We start from the raw sequence: 25,048 nt of genomic DNA on the forward strand, positions 1-25,048 counted from the left end.
ACTAAAAATGTGTTAATTTCATGTGCTTTTCTGCATACAAAATCTAGACAGAGAGCTCACACTTTTCTGAGCCTATTGTGCCGTAAAAGGAACACTGTTAAAATTGCCAGGACTACTTTGCAACTAGCAGCTGTTGAGATAATGAACACTTTGGTCAGAGGAATTTAACTGTAATATAATATATATAGTGCAGGTCAGAGTATACAATGTACAAAGTGCAGTGGTCATCTGAAGTCCAACACACAGGGTGCAGTGGTCAGGAGAATGCAGTGTACAGTCCAGCATACAGAATGCAGCAGCCATATTGTAAGTATGTAACATACAGCAGGAAACAGTTTTACTATACATCACTACATACATAGTATAGTGGTCAGATGTAGGTATTGTACACTGAATTGTACATAATCCTGATGCCTCTAATCTTTTTGCCATGCCATACAGTACGTACTCCTGACTACTACCCCCCATTTACTGCACTATACATTATATAATTCCGAACACTTGACTTTTTACAATTGGCTGTATATTTTTTAGTCATGACCACTTCACTCTGTATGCTGTACTGTACACTATAAATATTAACAGCGCTTGCTCAAACTTCCAAATACATGAATAATTTGAACAATTGAATGCATGACGCTAAACGTGCTATAAGAATGCTGTAAAGTGCTAAATGCAGTAATTGCTGAGATAAAGATATATATAAATATACAGTATCTCACAAAGGTGAGTACATCCCTCACTTTTATATTTTATTAAATCTTTTCATGTGACAACACTGAAGAAATGACACTTTGCTACAATGTAAAGTAGTGAGTGTACAGATTGTATAACAGTGTAAATTTTCTGTCCCCTCAAAATAACTCAACACACAGCCATTAATTTCTAAACCACTGGCAACAAAAGTGAGTACACCCCTAAGTGACAATATGCAAATTGGGCCCAAAGTTTCAATATTTTGTGTGGCCACAATTATTTTCCAGCACTGCCTTAACCTTCTTGGGCATGGAGTTTACCAGAGCTTCACAGCTTACCACTGGAGTCCTCTTCCACTCCTCCATGACAACATCACGGAGTTGGTAGATGCTAGAGACCTTACGCTCCACCATCTTCCATTTGAGGATGCCCCACAGATGCTTAATAGGGTTTAGGTCTGGATACATGCTTATCCAATCCATGACCTTTACCTTTGGCTTCTTTAGCGAGGCAGTGGTTATCTTGGAGGCATGTTTGGGGTCGTTATCATGTTGAAATACTGCCCTCCGGCCCAGTGTCCAAAGGGAGGGAATCATGCTTTGCTTTAGTATGTCACAGTACATGTTGGCATTCATGGTTCCCTCAATGAACTGTAGCTCCCATGTAGCACTCATGTAGCCCCAGACCATGACACTCCCAACACCATGCTTGACTATAGGCAAGACACACTTGTCTGTGTACTCCTCACCTGGTTGCCGCCACACACGCTTGACACCATCTGAACCAAATACGTTTATCTTGGTCTCATCAGACCACAGGACATGGTTCCAGTAACCCATGTCCTTAGTCTGCTTGTCCTTGGCAAACTGTTTGCGGGCTTTCTTGTGCATCATCTTTAGAAGAGAATTCCTTCAGGGACAACAGCCATGCAGACCAATTTAATACAGTGTGCGGTGTATGGTCTGAGTACTGACAGGCTGACCCCCCATCCCTTCAACCCCTGAAGCAATGCTGGCAGCACTCATACATCTATTTCCCAAAGACAACCTCTGGATATGATGCTGAGCACGTGCACTCAACTTCTTTGGTTGACCATGGCGAGACCTGTTCTGATTGGAACCTGTCTTGTTAAACCACTGTATGGTCTTGGCCACAGTTCTGCAGCTCAGTTTCAGGGTATTGGCAATCTTCCTATAGCCTAGGCCATCTTTATGTAGAGCAACAGTTCTTTTTTTCAGATTCTCAGGGAGTTCTTCGCCATGAGGTGCCATGTTGAACTTCCAGTGACCAGTATGAGAGAGTGAGAGAGATAACAACAAATTTAACAGACCTGCTCCCCACTCACACCTGAGACCTTGTAACACTAATGAGTCACATTACATCGGGGAGGGAAAATGGCTAATTGGGCCCAATTTGGACATTTTCACTTAGGGGTGTGCTCACTTTTGTTGCCAGTGGTTTAGACATTAATTGCTGTGTGTTGAGTTATTGTGAGGGGACAGCAAATTTACACTGTTATACAATCTGTACACTCACTACTTTAAATTGTAGCAAAGCGTAATTTCTTCAGTGTTGTCACATGAAAAGATATAATAAAATATTTACAAAAATGTGAGGGGTGTACTCACTTTCGTGAAATACTGTGAATATATATATATATATATATATATATATATATATATATATATATATATATATATATATATATATATATATATATGGAGAATGGTATGAAGGTGGGGTTTTCCATTAAATAAAGTCCTGTTGTTTTATGGTATCATTGTTTAAAGAATGTATAGTGCTTGGCTGCTCAGCTGTACATCATGCTGTTTTTCAGATGAATTCCAAGTTCTTCCACTCATGTTTAGCAAACATCTGGATATGTACAATCCCAACATCCCTGAGTGGAGAGGAGACATTGGACAAGTAGTAACTCGCCTCCTTGCAAAGGTATTCAAGGATAAGTTTGAGAAAATCTGAATTCTGTTGCAGAGTACTTTATACTTTCTTTCCAACGTCTAATGAGATGACCAGTCTTGGCAGCAACTATCCATAAATCAGATTTTTAAGTTCAAAAACTGCAAAGTTATAATACAAGGTGACCTGTTTTAGTTTGTGTAGCTGGTCATTCTGGATCCATACGGTGAGAACTGCGTAAGATAATAACAAGAAAAAACTAATTCAAATTGACACTGATTCAGAACATCTGTTTACTCACAAAAATACATTCCTTAATCCCGTCATGACCGGAGGTCTTTTAGAATAAGAAGCCATTGAAATTCCTATTAGAAAAAGCCTCAGCTACAGTGGTGTACCAGTCTCTTTACCATAACTACAGCTGTTAGCAACTGGCAACAAATACTTGCATGCTCATGGGTCATGATACCAAAAGTGTGGATTTTTAGGTATCAATCACACACCATTGTATTGTACATAACATTGAATATCTTTACTCGTTTTCCATAAAACATAGTGAAACCTACAAATATTAAGGCTAGTTCAAATGTGCTAATTACATAACATGCATCTGTTGCATCCCCTACTTCTGTTTTCCCTCCTCCATTTCTTATGTCCTAAATAAATCAGTAACTCCCATTTATCTATTCAGAGAAACAAACCCAGCGAGTTTCCTGAGAACTGAGGAAGTGGCATATGTAACCCATGAAACGCGTTGAGAAAGAACTTGCTGTTTTTCCCTCCACTGTTGACTGTGTCCTGGTATGGTTCAGGAGGGGGGAGGGACACTCGCTCGTCTCCCCCTTTTCCTGGCCAGCCGGGCTGCATGCTAAGAAACACAAACCATTGGTTTTCATTCCTGTAATGAAGAGAGTAAGCATCTAATGGTTTTCATGTCCTAGCAACAAGGCAGGACAAAATGATTGTTGAGTGGGAATTTTTAGATTGGGCTTCCAGGAAGCCCAAATGGCCTGCAGGTATATGACAATATAACTAGCGAGCATTTACAAAGCTGTACAGTTTTTTTAATACCTACTAGGACCCCTTGACTGCATAGTCTATGTTCTGGAAATGGGGAACTTAGCCTTTAAAGCCTAACTCCAGCCCAACTTTTTTAGTTTTCTATAGAGTGTAAAAGAACTAAAATTTTGTATCAGGTTAATATTTTTGTCAGTGACCCCATTTTGATGATTTTCCCTCATTAATCCATTTTATGGAAAAGGTGATTTTAGCCTTTTAAGCATAATATGAACTTAATGACCCTTATACATGAGGAATATTTAGTATATGTCAGGGTACAGGAAGGCGTTAAATCCCAGCTAAGCGACGTCCTCCGGATTATTTTGCTCATATTGATTTGATCAGTTGCTCAGGGAATGCTGATAGTGCATTAAATCACTTTAGCTGTGTTTGAAGGCATCTGGGAATACTAGGAATACTAGGAAAAGGAATACTAGAACTCCGTGGCCTCAGTTTATGAATGTTTCAAGGCAGATTTATTTAATCGTCCCAATTGCACGCCACGGGCCTTAGCTAAACACTCAGACAAATGTAGGTGAATCAGGCTAGCCACTGCTGTTACAGTAAATTTGACACAAGTTTAAAAACAGTCAATCTTAAAGGTGCAAAATACCTGTCATAAAGAGATGCAATTAAACAATGTTATTCATATATAAATGGTTTTCAAAAAATTCCTAGTCTAAACTAAAACTTTTCTATACATTTTAATGACAGCTGCTGACACTTCTACACAACTGAAGGCTCCTTAAGCAAACACCCAGAATAACTTTCTGTCTGTGCCAACTCTGCTTTCAAATCATTAGAAGCTTTGCTGTGGCTGTTTCCAATACCCCCATTGGTAGCTATCACATGATGAGGAGTATTAGCAAGGCCAGATTTTCCATTAGGCACTATAGTCCTGTGGCTACAGGTGACAGGTGGGGAGGCAGTGTTTCCCCTCTCTACAGTGATCCGTCACACATTCTTTTTTCATCATTAGTAGAGATGAACAATCTTCTGGAAAGTTTAATCAGTTGTAGTTCTGCCAAACTTTAGAAAAAAAAAAACAGATGTCCCGTTAATGTCATTGGAAATTAGAACCAGGCTTAAAAAAAAATGACAGAACAGGAAATTATATACAATAGGGCAGTATGGTTTTCTGAAGCTCCTGACAGACCTGCCTGTTGAGAAGATGGGCCAAAAAGACAGCCTAAACCATATTCTTTAAAAAGGTCTACCAGGGATACTAATGGGCCATACAACACTATAAGATTTTCTGAAGACTTTTTCCTTTAGATTTACCAAAACCAGATAATATGAGGTCAAACCTAAATACTTTCAATTTGTATACAATCTGGCAGGCCCTTGTACTACATAGAAAAAGGTAAATCTGAAGGAAATCTACCAACAAAAGTTGGATAGTGTGTATCCAGCTTAAGATAGAAGGGTAGGACCTGGTGTTACTGGCAGACAAGCTAATGGGCCATACACACTATAAGATTTTCTGAAGACTTTTTCCTTTCGATTTACCAAAACCATATAATATGAGGTCAAACCTAAACACTTTCAATTTGTATGCAATCTGGCAGGCCCTTGTACTACATAGAAAAGGTAAATCTGAAGGAAAAAGTCTTCAGAAAATCTTATAGTGTGTATGGCCCTTAAGGGTGCTCAGGCAACAGCAGAAGCAAATACAGGGTGGAAACAGCCTTTCATTTCTCTCCGAGAAGATTTTTGAAAATTATGAACCACCAAACATTTTTCTGGAATTTGGATCATTTGAATCTGTGAAATTCAGTCTAAATTTAGCGTTGAACTAAAACCTTACTTCAGTCTTCTACAGTTGTACAGGCTCCTCTTCTGACCTGAAACTGCTTACTCTGATTACAATGCACACTGTGAGCTTCCCACAGTTAATGGGAATGCCAGAGTAGGTTGATGCAACTTAGGAAGTCAAATACCGGTAAAAAGGAGGAAAACTGCAAGCCAAGTAGGCCTGCCAGTGAACTTAGAATGATCTCAGATGTTCCCGGTGCGGGTAGGGAGCCTTGCCTTGAGCTCAGCTTCACTCTCATCTTAAGTCACACTGCTAATGTGTGAACATAAATCAGGGAGAAGACAGGACTTAGCTCCAACTTATGGCCCTGTGGGTACAATATGCCACCCAGCAGAACTAGAATCAAATAAAGGGTTATCAAAGGTATTAGAATGCTATATTAGGTTGCCATACTTTTGTATTACTCTTCTGTACATAACATCACAAATTAATGTAAATAACATTTAAAAAGGCATTTTTTTAGGAACAGCTTTTACAGAATAACAAATGTTGCAAAGGCAATTTTTTTTTTTAGATGACAAAATTAATGCTGCCTCAGGGTTAGGTTGCTGATGCTTTTTTACTGTAAACTAGAAAGAAAAAAAGTGGAGTGACAATAGCACCCAATCACATTTCACTTTTCAATTTATTAAAAAATGAACCTTTTTACATCTAGAGGCCATTGACGACTAGATTTCCAGACCAAATATACTGTACAGTATGTGCCGTTTTTTTACAATAACTCTATGACTAATTTGCCTACCTGCATATTGTTTTTGTTGTTTTAAAGGAAATATAAGGATTTTATTTAATAACAATTTTTTTAAAAAATTAATTGCTTAGTTTTTTTAGTATAGCTTGGCAAGTATAATTTTTTTTTCCAAATTAAATTTGAATGTATTTGTATTTAAACCTTTAAAGCAGTAATAAACCCAAAAGCAGACATTTATTACTTTTCAGCTTACCAATTCTTAAATGTTATGGCTGTATTAGTTTCTTTTTTTTAGGCTTTTTTTCTTGTTTTTTCATCTGGTGATTTAACCAGTAAGTCTGTTGTTTTTTAACAGAAAAGCTCTCTTGCCGTTACAGGGATGACACAGATTATTTAACAAGGGCAGGGGTGCTTAAAACTATCAGCTTTTATGTATTTATGTAGAACCTTTATCCCAAATGGAAAAAAAAGTTTGCTGTAACTGATTATGAATTATTACCTGGACTCCAGCTACAATTTATTAGTGTATTTAAATTTGATAGTACTTCTAACAACCCCCCCCCCCCCCGACTGACAATGCTACTGTCCAAATCTGTCCCCTGTGCTCCTTCATCCAGAGTGGCGTCTATATAATACGGGAGGTGTGTTACTGACCAGATCACCAGGGGAAAGCAGAGGGAAAAAAAGCCTAAAACAAAAAAACAAATACGGACACCACATCTAATGATTTGTAAACTGTAATATATTAAATTTTTTTGTTTTGGGTTCAATACCACTTTCAACTTTCACTTTCAACTCGACCGATTATCGGCAAAGCCAATATATCGAGGGCCGATATGCACTTTTCCCGATATATCGGAATCGGCCCGGAGGTTACCGATATTTCCGATATTTCAGAAAGTGCTGTATCGGAGTGATGCCTGAAGCTAGAGGCATCACCCCCCCAGGTACCGTCGTCCATAGCCAACGGTCGGCTGTCTTGTAATGACAACCGATGCGGCTGAGAAGCCGCTTGGCTGTCATTACAAGAAGCGGGAGGGGACGTCCCCCTCTCCTGCCGCCTTCCTCGGCTCGCCCAGGTTTCCCATCCCACTGGGAGACCCGGGCAACCAGCCTGTACGGCCACCAAAGACCCGATCAAAGCCGCATTCGGCTATGATCGGGTCTCCATGCAAAAACCCAGAAGTGATGTCATGAGTGACATCACTTCTGGGTACTGTCTGGCACCAGATTAAAAAAAATGACAGCATTTAAAACAGCCAAACTTTGAATGCTTTTAAGTGCAGAGGAGGGGTTTGGGGTCTTTTAGACCCCCAGATCCCTCCACAAAAGTACCTGTCAAAAAAAAAAAAAATTTAAATGTACAGTAACATGTGCATTGGCCAAAATATCGGTATCGGCAAAGAAAAACCTATATCGGTCGATCACTAATAGGAATGCACATAGGAAGAAATACTCTAGCAGCTATCAATGTTCTACACAGTTGTTTCCAGACAAAGTCATGTGATTACCTAATAACTAGCATGGTGATCAAATAACTGCTAACCAGTCTGTTTGGTTCCCGATGGATAGCCTGCTGGACAACAATCATGGAATGAGCAGCACACTCATTTCAAAAAAGAAAGTAGGTTCCCTTTTCATTAAACATCATCCAAGGGAGTCTACAGAATACAGGGGTTAAACAAGAATTCTTATTGGTCACTAGAGGCTACAACTCAAATGTTGTGCTCATTTATAACCTTTAAAGAATCAGCCTTATACTATATGAATTGGTTCCACCCCAGGAAAATAGTAGCATGATTTATATGCAGAGATGTCCTCCTTGGCAGAACTGCACCCAAAAACTGGCAGAATAAATGTTTATCTGGGAATGTGATTAAGAAATAAATACAGCTCCCTTATCCAGAATGTGAATTACAGATCACTTCTTATTATTGTCAAAAGATAAATAGTGTGAGATCCTGTCCAAAGCCAAGATCTTAGTGTAGCAGACTACATCCCGCTCTGGAAATCTTATATCACCCTGCTGTCCGCTTGGCCTAACTGTGAATGTCGGGCCTGCCTCAGACGCATGCCTGATTAAAAGTCGATTTATGGTCATTTCTTCTTGGCAGGTTTTTCATCCAAACTATACAGAAATATTATTTATGTAAATGCATATCGACAATTTAGAAGGACAGTGAAAGTTAAAGAGCAGCATCATTTACAAAATAAACACCCCTGAACTTATTTAATAAGCGAAAAATGATGAAGGTCATTAAAGCAACAGTATCATTCCATTCCCTGTCTGATTTCCTAGATCCTGCTTTATTGTAGCATTGTGTGTAGTTTATATGAATTCAAAAGGAGCGTAACACAGGCTGTGTTTACACCTCTATTAGCTCAGACATATCCAGAAATGTCAGCTTTTGTTGGTGTCAAACTAGTAGAGGAGCTACAGAGGACTGAAAAAAAGGTAAATATGCAGCTATAAAACGGCATTAGTTAAAGCCTAACTCCAGACAGATTTAAATTTTCAAGATTTAGACAGAGTGGGGAAGGGTCAAAATTTCTGTTGGGTGTTTCATTTTTTATTTTCTCATGGGATGCAGTCACGGTTTGGACAATAACTTTCCACCTAGGCTCAATGAGTTTGCAAATTGAATTTTGTCGAGCTGGGTGTTTGTCAGGTCCCGAATCACCTGCTGGTGGCACTGTGGTTCCCAGAGCAGTAGGTGTAATCTAGCAGTCAGCAGATCTCAGTAATCAGTCTCCACCTGGTGCTGACTGCTGGGAGGGTATTTAGCCCCTTCTTTACTAATTCACTTCACTTCAGTGTTTTGCTCTGCTTGCCAGATACTGCTTGGCTTTTGTCCTCATTTTGTACATATGGTCTTATAATTATCCTGTTAGGTATTTTGTCTTGGGTTATGGTTCACTTGTACCTTCATGTTTGCGGTGTTTTCTGTTTGCTGGTGTTTCACTGTTAATAAACTTGCTTAAAGCATATATATTCTGGTTTATACTTTCCTAGGTGGAGCTACGCAGATTTGCCCATGCCTGCTGCTGATTCCTGGCAGTAGTGCTTGAAGAGCCGATAATTAATTCATAACATTTTTGGCCAAAATTCAAGCTTTCTATGGCCAGCCTAAGGCTGCCCTTAGATGCCTCATTTATTTATTTTTTCAATTAGCTACTGATCAAAAAGGAAACAACAAATTTCCCCATCCACACAAGCAAGGTGGATACAGGAATCCCCCCCCCCCCCCCCCACTGTACTATATACTATAGCACTCCTCCACTGTCAGAATACACTGAACAATGCTGTTGCCACTAATTCAATAAAACATTTTCCAACATTCCCAATCAACATCTGTTGAGCAGGAACGGCTGACTTACCATCCATCTAAGGCCAGGTTAAGCTAATTAAACATTCACATTGTTAAATAAACAGTCTTCCTTTAGTAACTTATCCCCATGGTTTGACTCTTCTCTACTCTACTTGAAATGAAGTGTCAGGTAAACTCCTGTATAGGGATACTTATGGCAATAGAAACCTTACACAGGCCTTAACCCTTCCCCAGTCTATTTAAAACTAAGCAAAATGTTTTGTCTGGAGCTTGACTTTAAGCACACCTCTTTTCAATGCATGAGCAAATCACGAGTTCACCTTTAAGAGTTTTGTTGTTCCTAAATATTTATTTGCTTGACAGATTGATATTGTTCTGTTGGGGATATATGCTGTATGAATATCCAACACTCAAAGAACATTTTCTTGGAATATTTACAGGAAACCAACATTCCGGAACAAAGTCTTGTGACTGTTGTAAAACCGGGACTGCCAACAACTGCTGATTTGTATCTCCTGCCTTCTACAAGCCAACCAAAGAGGAAGAGGAGCATTCCTAATGACAAGGTACACTGCAGAAATGTGAAATAAATCACTTCAAAAGGAAATGAAGACATTTTTGTTAATTTAAAATGGTATTTATTGACAAATGTTAGTTTTATAACCTTTTATTATGTTTATAGTTTTTATTATATATTTATATGCAGGCAGCCATATGGTATTTGCTTTTCAGATATATACATAGATGTAATCAGCAAACTAGAAACCTTTATTTTTCAGCAAAAATAAGTACATTTTTGACATTTGCATATGAGTGAGCACAGAAAGAAAGACAAGAAACACTAATGCTATGAGGGGTCTTCATAAAAGTTTTGTTGGAAACGGTGAGGGTGAAAGGAGTAGCAACTGGTCGTGTCTGAGAGTGTCATGTGACTAGTCTGTCTGGCAAGCCGGCTTTCCTTGCAGTTTAGTATAGGGTTGTCACGCTGCGGTAAGGATGGCTGCAAAGCTTATAAATTGCACCAAAGAGGAACAGCGTGAGGAAATCCGTCAAAGGAAATTGTGTTGTTACATAACAATGACCGCCCTCACACTGCAGCCCACACATTGGAAAACCTCAGAAAATTGAATTGGGAGGTTGTGAAACACCCAGCTTATAGTACAGATCTAGCACCATCTGATTTCCACCTTTTTGGACTGCTCAAAGAAGCTTTAAGGGGAAGAAGATTTTCATGTGATGATGATGTGAAAGTAGTGGGTACATGTTCAACCAAAAACATTTTTTGCTGATGGCCTTAAAAAGTTGGTACAACGCTGGAAAAAATGCATCACAAATGAAGGTGACTATGTAGAAAAGTGATGTAATTTTGAAATTCGCAATAAAAAGAGTTCTAAAAAGTGCGGAAACTTTTGTGAAGAACCCTGGTATAAAGCTATGCGCTTGTTTTAAAGTGACACTAAGCAATATCCCTATTCTCCAGAAATAATCCATTCACATCCACTACTTAATGGCCCTGTAATCCTACTATTCATTAAATCATTTCCAACTGTATTTTTCTGCCTCCTTGTTACGTCCTCCACGAGTTCCTGAACCTCTTATTTTCCCACTCACTTGTTTTTTTGGAATAAGCAATTGACCTTAGTTGCAGTCATGTGCATGCTCTATGCACACTGCAAATCCATAGTCCATCTCGGAAACAAGCAAGAGAGGGTGGCTACATTCATACCAACAGTGGAATTATGAAGAACGAATCTAGCCACCCTCTAACAAGAGGGTGTAGACAGGTTCTGCAATACTGTACAAGGGTTAATGTTTAGTTACTACAGTGTTAACCGTGGATGGCGATTTCTCAGCCTGGGTTGAGTCACTTTCCATAGTGGGGTATATAGGGAAGAGCACATGGTTCCCTGGGGCTCTTCTATCTGGGATTGCAGGAAGTCCACATATGCAACAATGTACTTACTGCGAAAGCAAAGAGTGATACCTAAACTTATGGAACCTGAGCATGGGCAAAAAGGCAGGAGGGGGAGACTTATAGCTATTCTTTTGGTAAGTGACAAGCTACAGGTATGTCTGCCACTGCCACAGTTCAGGTAATTTTCTTAAATATGCTCTGTTTTTTATTAAAAGTTAACAACCAATGTACTATTGAAGTATATTCATCAGAAACTTGTTATCTAAGACTAACTCCATAAACCTCAGTAAACTGAGCAATGTCTATTTTGGTCCTCTATAGCAGCCCCTTTAAACAAGGCTGCTGTCGCACCCTGGGGTGCCTTCTTGGTTGTTCAGGGGTGTCTTGGCGAAATGCCTAATTGCCCAAAATTTGTCAACAAGCCATCGGGTGGATTGAGCTTGCCTTTTTGTTACACAAAGCCACAAGTTTTTACTATCCAGCATTACAATTGCTGCTAGCCACCCAACAACCATTATTGTCAGATTGATAAGAAGGATGTCAGGCCCCTGAGGACATCCCTATTTGCCCCCTCTCCATAAGCACTGAGGTCACATTGGCTGAATCAGGGAAAGAAACTGACGGAGAAGAGAAATGCTGGAATACTAGTCAGTACCAATGTGCAAAGGTATATTATAGTAAATAAATCACCTTTTAATGTGGAATGTCCTTGTGCGGATGTTGCTGCATTATATAAAACCATTCTTTTATTTTTTTTACATTTTCAAAAGAGGTGCCCCGAAATGGCGAAAGGATGCCTTAAGTGAAAAACACTGCTCTAACGAAAAACATAACATATGTTTGTGAAGTGATTTCTAATGGGGAACTAGGTGTACTGTTATGGCCTTATTGAAGTGAATGAGAGAGAATATATCTGTAGAAAGGAGGGGCAGCCATTTTGAAAAAGTATGGTGGCTGGTAACAGAGGCTCCCATCGGAAGGGGGGATCGATGACTGTTTGAATTTCTCTTCTCAGCAGTGGGAACCCTATCATATGACTCGCTGCAGTACAGAGATTCCCAGGGACTGGGCCTGGACCACAAGTATACAAGGCCATGTGAGGTGTTTAGTGGATTCCTTTAAAGTCTTCAGGCTGAGAGGAAAGTAAATTGAATAGAACTGGTGGAGGGTAATGGGTGTTCTGCAATGTTTCCCTCAAAATGTCTCCATGCTGTGGCTGGGACAGGGATCCCTGGTGTTTACGACAATATGTTTCTTCTGGGATGAAGCCTGACAAGGTGCCTGAGGCTGACAAGGTGGTCTACTCAGTGGTCATAAGGGGCCCTTATTCACACTTCAACTGAACAAATATAAACTAAGTTGGTTGGTATGAAGTTTCAGTGTTGTCAACAAATCAGATCACAGCACCAAAGAAAAAAGGGATTTGAAGGAGGCTGAGAACAATAGAAGGTTTTATTTTGGGGATTAAAAATGTCATACCTGAATATCATTTTTTAAACCAGATTTTAGTGTCACTTTAACCCTAGTTGCTCTCTCAGATTCAGAGGAGCAGTAGCTCAATGCTCTTCATTGAAAGTGATACACATTATCCCGGCAGGGTATTTTCTTTTTCAAAGTCCTTTAAAAATGTTGTGCTTGAAAGCTGAAATCGCCGTTTGAAGCTGATAAATTAATTAAACCAGCCATTAATATTGTGCACACTAGGCAGGAATTATTCAATGCAAACAGCACTTTCTCATTTGTAAACTATGTTCTCCAAAATCATTTTTTAGTGAAGATTAATGGAATGCTTGTTGTTGCTGATAAGAGGCTGAATAGATGTGAAGCTTTGTTTTCCCTCATCCTGCCATAATTATGTTTTGATTGCGGAATTATGTTGTTGAAACGACGCTGTTACCTAAATGAATTAACACTCTATCCTGCAATGATATTGTTTTAAGTAATCATTTTTAAATCGATGGAAAGATGAATGTCTGGATTTGTGTTTTGCTTTGGAGTGCCTTGCAAAGTTTTTCTATTTCCTTTCACAGACTACTGATAAATTTAATTAAAGATGGTAGATAATTAATTTGCTTGACAGGCTTTCACTTTTCCTTCCTGTGTATTGCAGATATCAATTTCAATTTGCACAGTAGTATTAGAAATAATATATACTGTGTGGTGCTTGTTTTCTTTCATGTCTTTTCTGTTTTATTTCTGCTTTGAATGAACTTTATTTTACTTATTTAGCATTTCCTGCACAAAAGAATGAAGTGTGGGTCTCACCTATGGCACTGGGGCTAGATGTTTTGGCTGCGGAGCTGTAATGAAGGGATAAACACTTTCAAAGTACCATAACTTTTAGTTGTAGCTTTAGGCGTGATGCTCGAAGACACTCAATGTACAAAATCCCATTATTTTAATGGCCCCTGTTCACGCACAGATGTGAGCAGGGGTCCATTGAAATCAATGGGATTTTGCTAGTTGAGTTTCTTCAAGCTTTGAGCTTTAAGCTACAAAACACTCAGGTGTGAATGCAGCCTTAAAATTAGCCAAGGGTATTATGAACTTTGAAAGTAAAACATATAAATAATGCAAAGTTTGCATTCGCCCCGTCTGCATCTGCACTGTACCTGCAGATCAAGAATATGGAAGACATCTATTCTATATATCTGTTAAATTCAATATCTTCAGCACCAGAAGACATAAATGATTTCTTCTGTGCTGCACTGCAGTCATGTAATCAACGGAGATCACATGCCTCTGAAAGCAAGCCGCGTCTGCACACACAAAAGTGGAACTTCGCCCAAGAGGGGAAGTTCTGCTTTTCCACCTTCTCCACCCTTCCTCTACCATTTTTTGGACACACTTATTTTTTGGGGGGATGTGCAGCTTGTGTAAACATGTCGTAACCAGGAACCCAGAGACCAGAAAAGAACAGGCCTAGGTGAGGACAGCACTGGATCCCTGGACAGGTAAGTGTCCTTTTATTAAAAGTTAAGAGCTAGAGTATTTGTTTTTGGGGGGAGGGGGCTGGTGAACCGAATATCCTCTTCAGTAAAATTGAACAGATATAAACAGATATAAAAGACACAATTGAATGGAGCTCCGTACTCATTAAAGCATCAATAAATGTATTTTTTTAAATACAAGCAGTGTAAGTACCTAAAATTGGCCTGGTATAAGCCTCTCGTAGTCCTGTACAGTGGGGCTGGAGTGTGACAGGAAGAAGCAGCACAAGGAACCAATCAGTTCATGTGCTGACAAGAGGCATGCTGATAAGAAGAGAAAGCCAAATGACAGAGAGATGAGCTCATCTCTGTGCTGGTTCCCCTTTTACTGTCCCAACACAGGCTCTGGCGGGTCAAGGGTGGTCTGGGATTAGGGGAAATGGGTTAAATAATGCTAGCCATGAGATTCGGGAAATCTAGAACCTGAAAAAAGTACTGCAGGGAAAATCTGAATTAAAGATGAATAACACAGAAAATTGTGCTATTCATTTTTATCTTGTTATGTTTGTCAGGAGTTCTGATGCCCCATTGGATACAAGGCATGCACTTGTAGGCAGCACATCTAGAGGGATCCTTGAAGCCTTCCTTATATTCTCTCCTGGTCTGAAGACATTTATCCCTCTACACTGTAGATAAATGTATGCAGAGGCAGCTTCCTTCTAGCAGTTTGTAATCTCTAGTGATTACAACAGTGCACGGCAGTATATAAATAATAATTTATTTTATCTTCTGGTCATGAAATTATTAAATCAAGCAGGTTTGTAAAACAGATGATCTCCTTGTTCTCAGTTCTTGCCTACAGATACATACAGACTTAATATAAACAATGAAATCTTTACCATGGTCTGGGCATGCCAAGATGGCTCTTATACCTATGTCTCCAATTTCCCCCCCCCCCCTCCTGTCTAGGGAGGGGGTAGAATTGGAGGCATAGGTATGGAAGATTGGGGGGGGGGGAGGCAAAGGATTACATTTTTATAGCCTCTGCCTTACAAAAAGGCAGAGAAAAAGGGTTACATTTTTATAGCTGCTTGGTCTGCAAAATTAGAAGTGCTACACAATTATAAATACCCACCAAACTTCCATACTACAGACAGGGCTCAAAATTTAAAGTCCTGAGCTACTAGCCAGGCCTTAAAAGTTACTCGCCACCAAACCCCCTACCCTGCCCCACCCCTGATCCTTAAACACGCCCTCATAAATTATCTCATGAAATGACACTGTTAATTATTTTATGCAGAATTAGGTTACAAACATAAATATTAACAACAACTTTATCAGTGCCCATCGGTGCAGCCTCAAGAGTGCCAATCAATGCAGCCTATCAGTGGATCATATTAGTGCCAATCAGTGCAACATCTCAGTGCAGCTTATCAATTTCCACTAGTGCTGCCCCATCAGTGCGGCCTCATCAGTACCCATCAGTGCAGCCTCATCAGTGCCCATCAATGCAGCCTATCAGTGCCCATCAATGCGGCCTCATCAGTGCACGGGAATTAGAGAGAGGAGCACCGTGGGATCACACAGAGCGGGGATCTCCCTCTGTGACATTTTGATTTGCCCAGCTGCCGCAGTCAAAAGAAGTCCCACCTCCTGGACTGGCTCCTATGATAGACGTCACACTACTTCAATTTCCTGGCATTGGACCAGTGTGCTGTCTATCATAAGAGCTGGTCCAGGAGGCAAGACTCTGTTTGACTTCATATCCAAGCTGTGTCACAGCGGGAGATCCCCACTCTGTGTGATCTGGTGGCACTCGCCCCCCCCCCCCCCCCCCCCATCAGAGGCTCAACCTCAAGTTGTTTCCACTCACCAAACACGAGCAGGCGAGAGGAAATTTTGAGGGCTGATAATGATCAGACCTATGCCTCCAATTCCACCCCCTCCCCCCAATCCATTATACCTATGCCTTCAATTTCACCCCTCTCTCCAATCTATCATACCTATGCCTCCAATTCCACCCCTTCCGCCTAATCCATCATTCCTATGCTTCCAATTCCACCCCCAATCTATCATACAGTATCATAGATTGGGGGGGGAGGGGGGTAGAATTGGAAGCATAGGTATGGAAGATTGGGGAGGGATGGAATTGGAGGCATTTGTATGATAGATGGAGGAGGGGGTGGAATTGGAGGCATAGATATGATAGATTGGGGATGATGGAATTGGAGGCATAGGTATGATTCGGACCTATGTCTCCATGTACACCCCCCAAATCCATTATACCTATGCCTTCAATTACCCCCCCCCCCAATCCAGCACATCTATGCTCTCAAACCCCCCCCCCCCATCCCCCTTCCTCCCAGCATCTTGTTCAATCCCCACTCAATGCCTCCAACCCCTTTAAGCACGTGTACTGCTTCCAATCACAGCACACTGTCATAGTTACCATTCTCCTGTAGCCACGGGAATCAGGCATCAGTGCACACTGAGGGCAGACAGACAGGGTTGGAGCCCGCCCACTTAGGACTGCTTTGAGATTTGCACCGCCCCAATCCTTAGATGTGCAGCAGGGGGGAGGTGGAGAGGGGCAGTCCCAGGCAGCTGACTGTTCCTATTAAAATGCCCGCGCTGTGAGCCTGTGCATGGCGGGGGACACTGGCTATACATTCCCAGGACAGCACAGCCCTGTCCATACTCGCACTCCTCATATTTCCACTCGAAAATGTAAACGGGTGAGTGGAAATTTTGAGGGCTGCTACAGAGATAATTCTTTTTTTTTTATAAAAGTCACATCTTATAATGTGACATCCAGCATGTAAATGAGTCACAATTTGTTCTGTATTGAACTATTGATGTACGGTATATGCTATGTTTACTGATATATCTATGATGCTCTTTTTTCTCTTTAGAGGATAGCGGCAATAAAGCAAGCACTGAATTCGCACAATATCACTTTTTTCCTGAGAGGTGGATTTTGGGTATTAGTGACATTAAGTGATTCGGTTTTAGGTAATGTTTCACGTCTTTTATTATTCTTCAATTTATTGACCATTTGTTTTAGAATGCATACTTGATATGAAAGAAAATAAAAATGTATTTAAACTGTAATTTTGGGTTGACATCAGGACACTAATAGAGGGGAAATCTTCCAATGGGGGCACTAGTTCTGGTGATCCTGGTGACACCCTGGGGTTCCTGCATTTTTTTAAGGATTTCCTCTCACTTCCTGTTTTGGTTATGGGACAGGAAGTGAAGAGAAATTTCCCCAATGAGACACAGGTGGAAAAAAATACTGAAGGGGATACAACCCTCCTCTTATCCAAAATGAAAAAAAGCTGAAGTCAGCTAAATGCACTAATTGAATACATATATGGCAGCTATTTTACTTACCAAGTATATGGTAATATTTATGTCCATTTAGTCATGAGATGTAGACATCTCCCACACAGCACAGCCTTGTCTGGCAGGACAGGAGACAACACTTACAGATCTTTTACTTCGCCCAGCATTTGACAGAACAGTGGGAGGATAAGCAGCAGATTTTAGAGAGACTTTTGAGAGATTTCCTCTTTTTTTCTGTTGCTCCTCCAAGCAGGGTTGCCAACTGTTCATAAATCTACAGACAGTTTGTGAATTTCAGGCAATTTACAAGTTGTCTGTAAATGTCCGTTACAGACAGAGGCTGTCCCGATTACGGGACTGCTACACGTTTGAAGCTTAAATATTGATATTTGCAGTGAAAACAGCCATTTTATGTACTATTTTGAAGTGTCAGTAAAAAATGTGGCTCCATCAGGAAATTTAATGATTTTTGTCAGTAAAAAATTGGTGCTGTTTGTAAATATTGACCTGTCAGATAATTTCACATCTGGGGGTTGGCAACACTGCCTCCAAGACAGGAAGAGAAGGGGAATCTCCCAAGCAAGACACCAGAAGAAAACAAAAAAACCCTTCTATATTCTGTCTAATGAAAACATTTTGCCTTGACATACACTTTAATAAAAAATAAAATTCCTAATAATACAGAATACTGGCTTATCGAGTAAAGAGTATTTTTACTGTAGCACTCCAGTAGTAGCCGCTTAAGTATTACCCAGATATTCCTTACATCTTCACTAGAAGCCAGGCACAAGGTATTTTCCAGAGCCAGGTACACACGCACACACTTTAGCTCGATGTAGTATTAGACCAGTCTAGGGATGTTGTTTTGTAGTTTTATTTCATAGGAATTTGTATTTTATGGGGTTATGGGGATTTGTAGTAGGATACTTCAGAATAAAATTATGCACAATTTGATGATCTAGAATTGAGTATTAGGTAAAGTTCCTTGCTGGTAGCAGATGGTAGACTTCTCCTGTGTAGCAGTGCACAAATAAAGAGCATGAGCAAAGTCTCTTGAAGGAAAGGTCAGGTAGACAAAGCTCTTCGGATCACTAGCCAGTGATCCTTTAGTTGGACCCTTGGCTGACTGTACTACCACAAAAGGGTAGCTAAAAAGAACAGCCCCCTAGATCTTTGGTCTGTACTCACAGTAGTTGCAAACAGGTTCCCTCAGGCATGGCCCCCCTTCAGTCAGCTCTTCAGAAGCACCAGGATCACTCCTCTACTTTAGCTTTGGACCCTCAGGTCCCCTACCTGAGGCCGCATGGCAGCAAGTGCCAGGGGTGGCAAGCCTGCCTCACCCCTGGCTGGTAAACTCCACCATCTGGGAAGGACCCAGAGCTCACATGTTCCCTCAATATTGTATATATAGCCCTATCCCAGAATGCTTAAGGGCACCTCCCCTGTAATTGGCTGAGACTGCATATATATTCTTGTTGCCTATTTGCCTAGCTCCCACCCATGTTCCAGAAAGCTCTATTGGTTTCTAGAACGTGGAAGAAACCCAGCCAAACTCAACAGCACCAGAACAGCAGGAGCAGCCCTAACTAATGAATTGCAGCATTTTGTTAGGCAGACATGCTAAGAAAGATTTGCCTCTAGCCCCACCGTTAGGCGGAGGCGCAAACTATGCTAATCTAACTATGTACATCTAGCCCCTATACTATGAGGATGTTACATAACTAATTGTGAACATGAATGGTTTTGTGTTTTTGTTACTGGTCAAGATTATTGTGGGTCCTTACTTTTATTGAGAAGCCTAAAGACAGTTGTGGGTAGTGGTAGTAGTCAGTCGACATCGCCACCAGTAGTTTGACTGCATATTTGTGTATCTAATAAAAGTGTTCTCTTTCCAGACTCCCAGGTGATTGGAGGAACTGGAGGGTATTGGGCTATAGTCGTCATCTTCTCAATATTCATCGTAGCAGTTGGTGCCTTCATCCTATATAAGTTCAAAAGGCAAGTCCAAAATAAATTCTGCAATAAAAATTGCTTTATAAATTGTTGTTTTTGTTTTAAGTTAAAAATGATTGACGTTTATAACCTCTTATATCATCAGCTTCAGTCAATGCCCCATATGAGCTCAAGAATTGAATCTGTGTCTTGCACTACTGTACTTGTCTTGCTGTACATTTATGTATAATAAGCACCTATTATATTAGCTGGCTAAATATGGATTCACCCTTATTTATTTATTAAGTTCGAAAGTAAACAATATTTTGTAATTTACCCTTCTGCAGGCAATAGTTGGTGAGGTCTAGTCTGGTTTTTCAGAGTTCTTATTGTACTAAGAATAAAAAACTGAATAGCTTGACCTCAGATTCTGAGTTTCCTTTATTGGATAGCTCAGAAATCACAGTACACATTGAAGCTTAGTAGTATCATGTATTAAAAGGTATAAGTAAGATGTTAAAGGAATTAAGAATACAAAATTGAAAGAAATTCAAAATTTAAAATATTTTAAAAATGAATGCTTTGGAAACTCACCAAAAGTAAAATATTTGGCACAATGTTGCCACAATAAGCAACTATATCTTGTTGCACACTTTACACTTTGAAGCATATGTATATAGAAAAAAAACACAAAACTATGTATTATAAATTTATCATATGGCTCAATGTGCATTCAACATCGAAGAAAGTGGCCATCAGCAAAGTCACCATTTATATAACTAAATCCAAAAGACCTATGGCCAGTCTGTCCACTTTCAGGAACTGGATTATCAGACATATTTTTGGTTTGCGAATTGTATCATTAACCTTTGTATGTCAGGCACCTAGTATTTTATATGGTACCATAAAGCAATGAGGGAGAAATTTATTGGAACATTACAAGGTTAAGAACTAGGCATTTTCTGAACATTTTCTACTTTGCTTTCTGAACAGTATTTATTTTGAAGAGTCATATTTATTGCACAATATTTTAACCCTGTTAAGTAATATTAATAATAAGCAAAGTGCAGGCTGTGTTTCAAAAATGTTTCCAAAACCTTAAAGCTTCAGACAGTAGGAGAGTATGTAAGGTGGGCACTGTCCAAGCTGGATTTTATTATGGAGGATGTTTTCGTATTTTAAAATGCAACATGAAAGAGGGTGGGAACTGTGAAAGTTGTGCCCAAAAAAGACAAGTAGAGGACAAATGACTAGTTGCCAGCATTCCCTGTTGTCTCCCTTCAGCGTGTCTTTTTCCCATTACTGACTTGTTTTGTACTGTTTCTCTGTGCAGAGACTGTCATCTTGGTAGAGGCACAGGGCTTTAATTTATTTTAAGAGAATGATAAAACAACAGCAGGAGACATTTGGAAATCAGAGATCTACATATTAAATGCAGCAGAAGCAGAGAGATTCTTGCACTGCACTTCCCCCAGGTACAGTTTCCTCTCCAGCAAAGATAACAGTGAGAAGTAGAGTAGTGACATCACCAAATCTTACTTCATACATTGTGAATCTAGCAGTCATAAGCAGCAGTGCATTAGATAACATACTACACATGGCTGTAGGCTCAGTAAGTGCAGTGCTATTTTTAAGACAAATTCAACACAAAAGGTAGATTTTCAGGGTACAGCTTAGACATGATTTACATTTCTAGATGTTCGCTACTTAACCTTAACTTTTTGAGTTCAGGTCCACTCTAACTTCTGGCCAGAGCTTGTCCCCTATACATTCAAGACCATTTTGGTGCTTAATGGTTGGGAAATTTGAGAGTTTTTTTAATAGGTGACCAAAAAAAAAAAAAAGGAGGGGAGAGTAATTTAAGGGCACCCTTGATCTAATTCATTTTACGGATAAGCATCTCCAAGTTTACATGTGGCACTAGTAGACACACTTGATGGGTAAACCTTTTTTTTTGTGCCCAACACAGGAAAATGCCCGGCAGGAATGTCTATGCTCAAATGCACAATGAGAAGGAGCAGGAGATGACAAGTCCTGTGAACCACAGCGAGGACACACAGAACATCATCCAGGGGGAAGAGTTCATTGACGATGACTTGGACACACAAACACTAGGAAACGCAAGAGGTAACCAAATGATGAATTTGTTTCTTCCCAACAGGTCTATTGTTTATGGCCAAAAGATCAACACAGTACCACGGCAAAGAAAGGGACTTTGCACTCTACAGCAGCTATATGTTTGTTAGTTTTCTAGTGCAGTTGAGAAAATGGAAAAGCTAATTGACTGCCATTAACTTCACAAGCCACTGTTAGCTCGGTTGTCTGCGGTTGGTCACTGATGTCCTGGGTTTATTCCTTCCAGGGTCACTATATAGTGCAAATTCATATGTCATTATGCTCTGGCTTCCTCTAACTCATAATGTATTGGCTGCTTCCATTCAGTTTCATAGCCATAGAATGTGTATGTTTGGCAAGAGAAATAGATTGTAAGCTCCTCTGGAACAGGGACTAATGTGAAAGGCTCTGTCTTCACTGTAATAAACTGTGGCATGTTAGCAGCATATCATTACATGCAATAAGTACATTTTATACAAAATGGTAAGCTTTTAGAAGGTACCAATTACCAGTCTGTTCACACACCATTGTATACATCCAATAAGTAAGATATAAGAGGTAACCCAATGGGTAACCTAATATACTTAAATAAAAGGTTACCATTATCAATAACTATGATATTTACATGTTACATAGACCTGGCTTTCATGATAAAAAAGTAGTGATTTAGCTGCACAGTTACTACTGTTTTCTGTGCCTTTTGCTATATATTAAAGTGGAACTTCATTCTCACAATCAACGTTGATTATTTTTAATCCTTATGCTGCTAGCGTTAGAAAGTAAATAGGAAAGTATATCATATTTACTTGTTTTAGACTTTTTTTTACATTTCTCCAGCTACTTCCTGGTTTCTAGGCCTAGGCAAATTATGTCATACATCCCAGGAGTCTTTAGGAGAGGAGGGAGGGTTCTAAGCTCAGCCTTGCCTAAGCTAAGGGCAGATGGATTCCAGGAAGTAAATGACACATGAATCATCTGCCCTTGATGGCTACAATCAGAAATGCTAGGGGGTGTTTTTCAAAATAATTTCTTAGCAAAATAAAACATGGAGACATGGATGGATGGGGGAGATTGCTTTGAATTATACAAATAATTAAATAGCATTTTTGGTTTGTGGTGCTCAGATGCAGTGCAGTTTCACTTTAAGGGAATGTGTTAGAGTGGAAATATAGGAGCTGCATTGGAGCATTAAATGTACAGGCTCCAGGACTGTCATCCTGATCCTGTGGCTTCACTACTGAGTGTACATATCCCTGTGTCTGTTTCCTGACATGGCGGGTTAGTTGGAATCTCATCCACAGCTATAGGGATGTAAGCTACAAGGAAGATTCAGTACATGTTTCCCAATTGATTCTAACAAGCCCGTGTATGCAAACTAGAAGAAAGAAAATGGGGACTAAAGGGTGAGAGTTAACAATATTGGCCAGTCTGGTTTAAACTATGGCACATTAGCTTCAGTTCATAGAACCCAGAGCTGGTAGTGTTCATTGGTAAAAATAAACATGTTCCCCCATATTCCCACGATCCTTACTTTAACCTAATCTCTTAAGCTGACTCTAACACTTAACTCCCCCCCCCCCCCTGAATGAAACAGAAAACCTTCACTAATCATTCAATTAACATTTACTTCCCCCCAACATTTAAACCTAACCTAATTATATTTTCAGGTAAGTAGAATGTTTTTCAAGCACATTAACACATTTTTCCGGCTTATATATACCAAACAATGTATGGATTGACCTTACCTAACAATAGTATAATGTAGATTTAATAATACATTTTTTGCGTAATCTACACCTATTACATAAACCAGTCAGTAACCGAACTTAGTTACTGGAAAAATCACCAGTAATTTTGTTCATTTTAAATGCTATTGCAAGGGAACAGTTTAGTTTCCATGGACATGCATTGGAAGTAATTTATTTCAGTGTTCTCTGAATTAGATTAAAAAAAAGGGCATTTCAAAGTTTTACATGTCTGCTGACTCTCAAGATCAATTCAAACCTCTTGGTTTGCGTTAACACACACACGTATGCAATTTTATTTATTTTTTTATGTTAAGGCATTTCTACTCACTTTAAATTGGCACTTAAGGAGCCTTAAAGTGGTTCTCCAGTTTGTTTAAGTACAAATAATATCCGTCACTATGGGGTTAAATAATTAAATCTGGTGCATCTCTGCATAGAAACCAATCAGCTGCAAGTTTTTTTTTTTTTTTTGGCAAAGCCTAATTGAACAAGCAGAAGTTAGAAGCTGATTGGCTACCATGCACAGCTGCACCAGAATTTGCACTCTCCAGTTTTAGTAAATTAACCCCTATGCAATGTGTACTCATTTTTACCAATCTTTCTCAACCTTTTTACCATAGAGGAACCCTTGAAATAACTTTTATGTATTAGGGAACCCTAATAATTACTCCTCAGCAGACAGTACATTAGTCAAGAAAATATGTAGTAGTGTGACATACTTTGCATATTTGACACCTTAGGAATCTCTATACCACAAAATGATTTTCAGCAATAAAAAATAAAATGAAACGAAAAAAAAAAAATATTGCCAGAAAATAGTGGTGAAGAATGGACCAAATTCATGTACCTGTCTAGAACTTATACATGTATTTGGTTCACTTTTAGAAAGAATGTGAGACACTTTCGCAAAATCTGTCTGAGACAGTTTTCCACTCTGTATACCTAACGAGAGTTGGTCTTAATTAGCTCTATTTTTACATTTCACACATTCAAGGCTACACAATTTATAAGTGGCGCATTTTAGAACTATCTGAATTTGGTGCACAAAACACTGTCAGAACCAAAAGTGTTGCAAATGCTTCATGAATTTGTTGCAATACATTACCAAGAGGGATTAACTCCAGTAAAGTGGTGCAGCAGCTTTATTTAAGTCTCCCCCCCCCCCCTTGTGTTTTCTTGTCCTAAATTAAATCCATGGACCATGCTAAATGTTCATGGAGTTCAGCAAATTTGGGTAGAGTTATTTCCTTGTATAGAAACAGGTGGGTGAATATTTTCTACTTTGCTGTTGCTTTGAGCAGCTTCACATGCTCAGACTACAGAACTGTATTGTTGTAAAATCTAGAAGCCTTTTGCTTTTATTGCAGATACATGATTCTTTGTATAATAAAACAACTTTAAATCCTCCAACCTTCCTTTTTCACTGTAGTGCAGTTAATTTTGTTATAACAAGAAGAATTAAGCTATTTACCCATAACCGTCTTGTTATTTTACCTCTAATATCTCTTCCAATAAAAGGTAATTACAGAAACTTTTCTGTACACATTAGAGAAGG

General features: G+C 39.5%; 1 protein-coding gene across 2 annotated transcripts in view; it reads left to right on the forward strand.

The window, feature by feature from the left end:
• Positions 1-25,048, forward strand: part of SORCS2 (sortilin related VPS10 domain containing receptor 2) — a 1,364,824-nt gene that overhangs the window by 1,321,244 nt on the left and 18,532 nt on the right. For both annotated transcript variants that reach the window (XM_082243140.1, XM_082243141.1), the window contains exons 22-26: positions 2,534-2,646; positions 9,949-10,074; positions 17,266-17,365; positions 19,594-19,696; positions 21,600-21,757. In XM_082243140.1, the coding sequence (XP_082099266.1) occupies positions 2,534-2,646; positions 9,949-10,074; positions 17,266-17,365; positions 19,594-19,696; positions 21,600-21,757 (600 nt within the window). The remainder of the gene's footprint in view (positions 1-2,533; positions 2,647-9,948; positions 10,075-17,265; positions 17,366-19,593; positions 19,697-21,599; positions 21,758-25,048) is intronic.

This window comes from Pelophylax lessonae (genome assembly GCF_965119305.1).
Source record: "Pelophylax lessonae genome assembly, chromosome: 1".
NCBI lineage: Eukaryota > Metazoa > Chordata > Amphibia > Anura > Ranidae > Pelophylax > Pelophylax lessonae.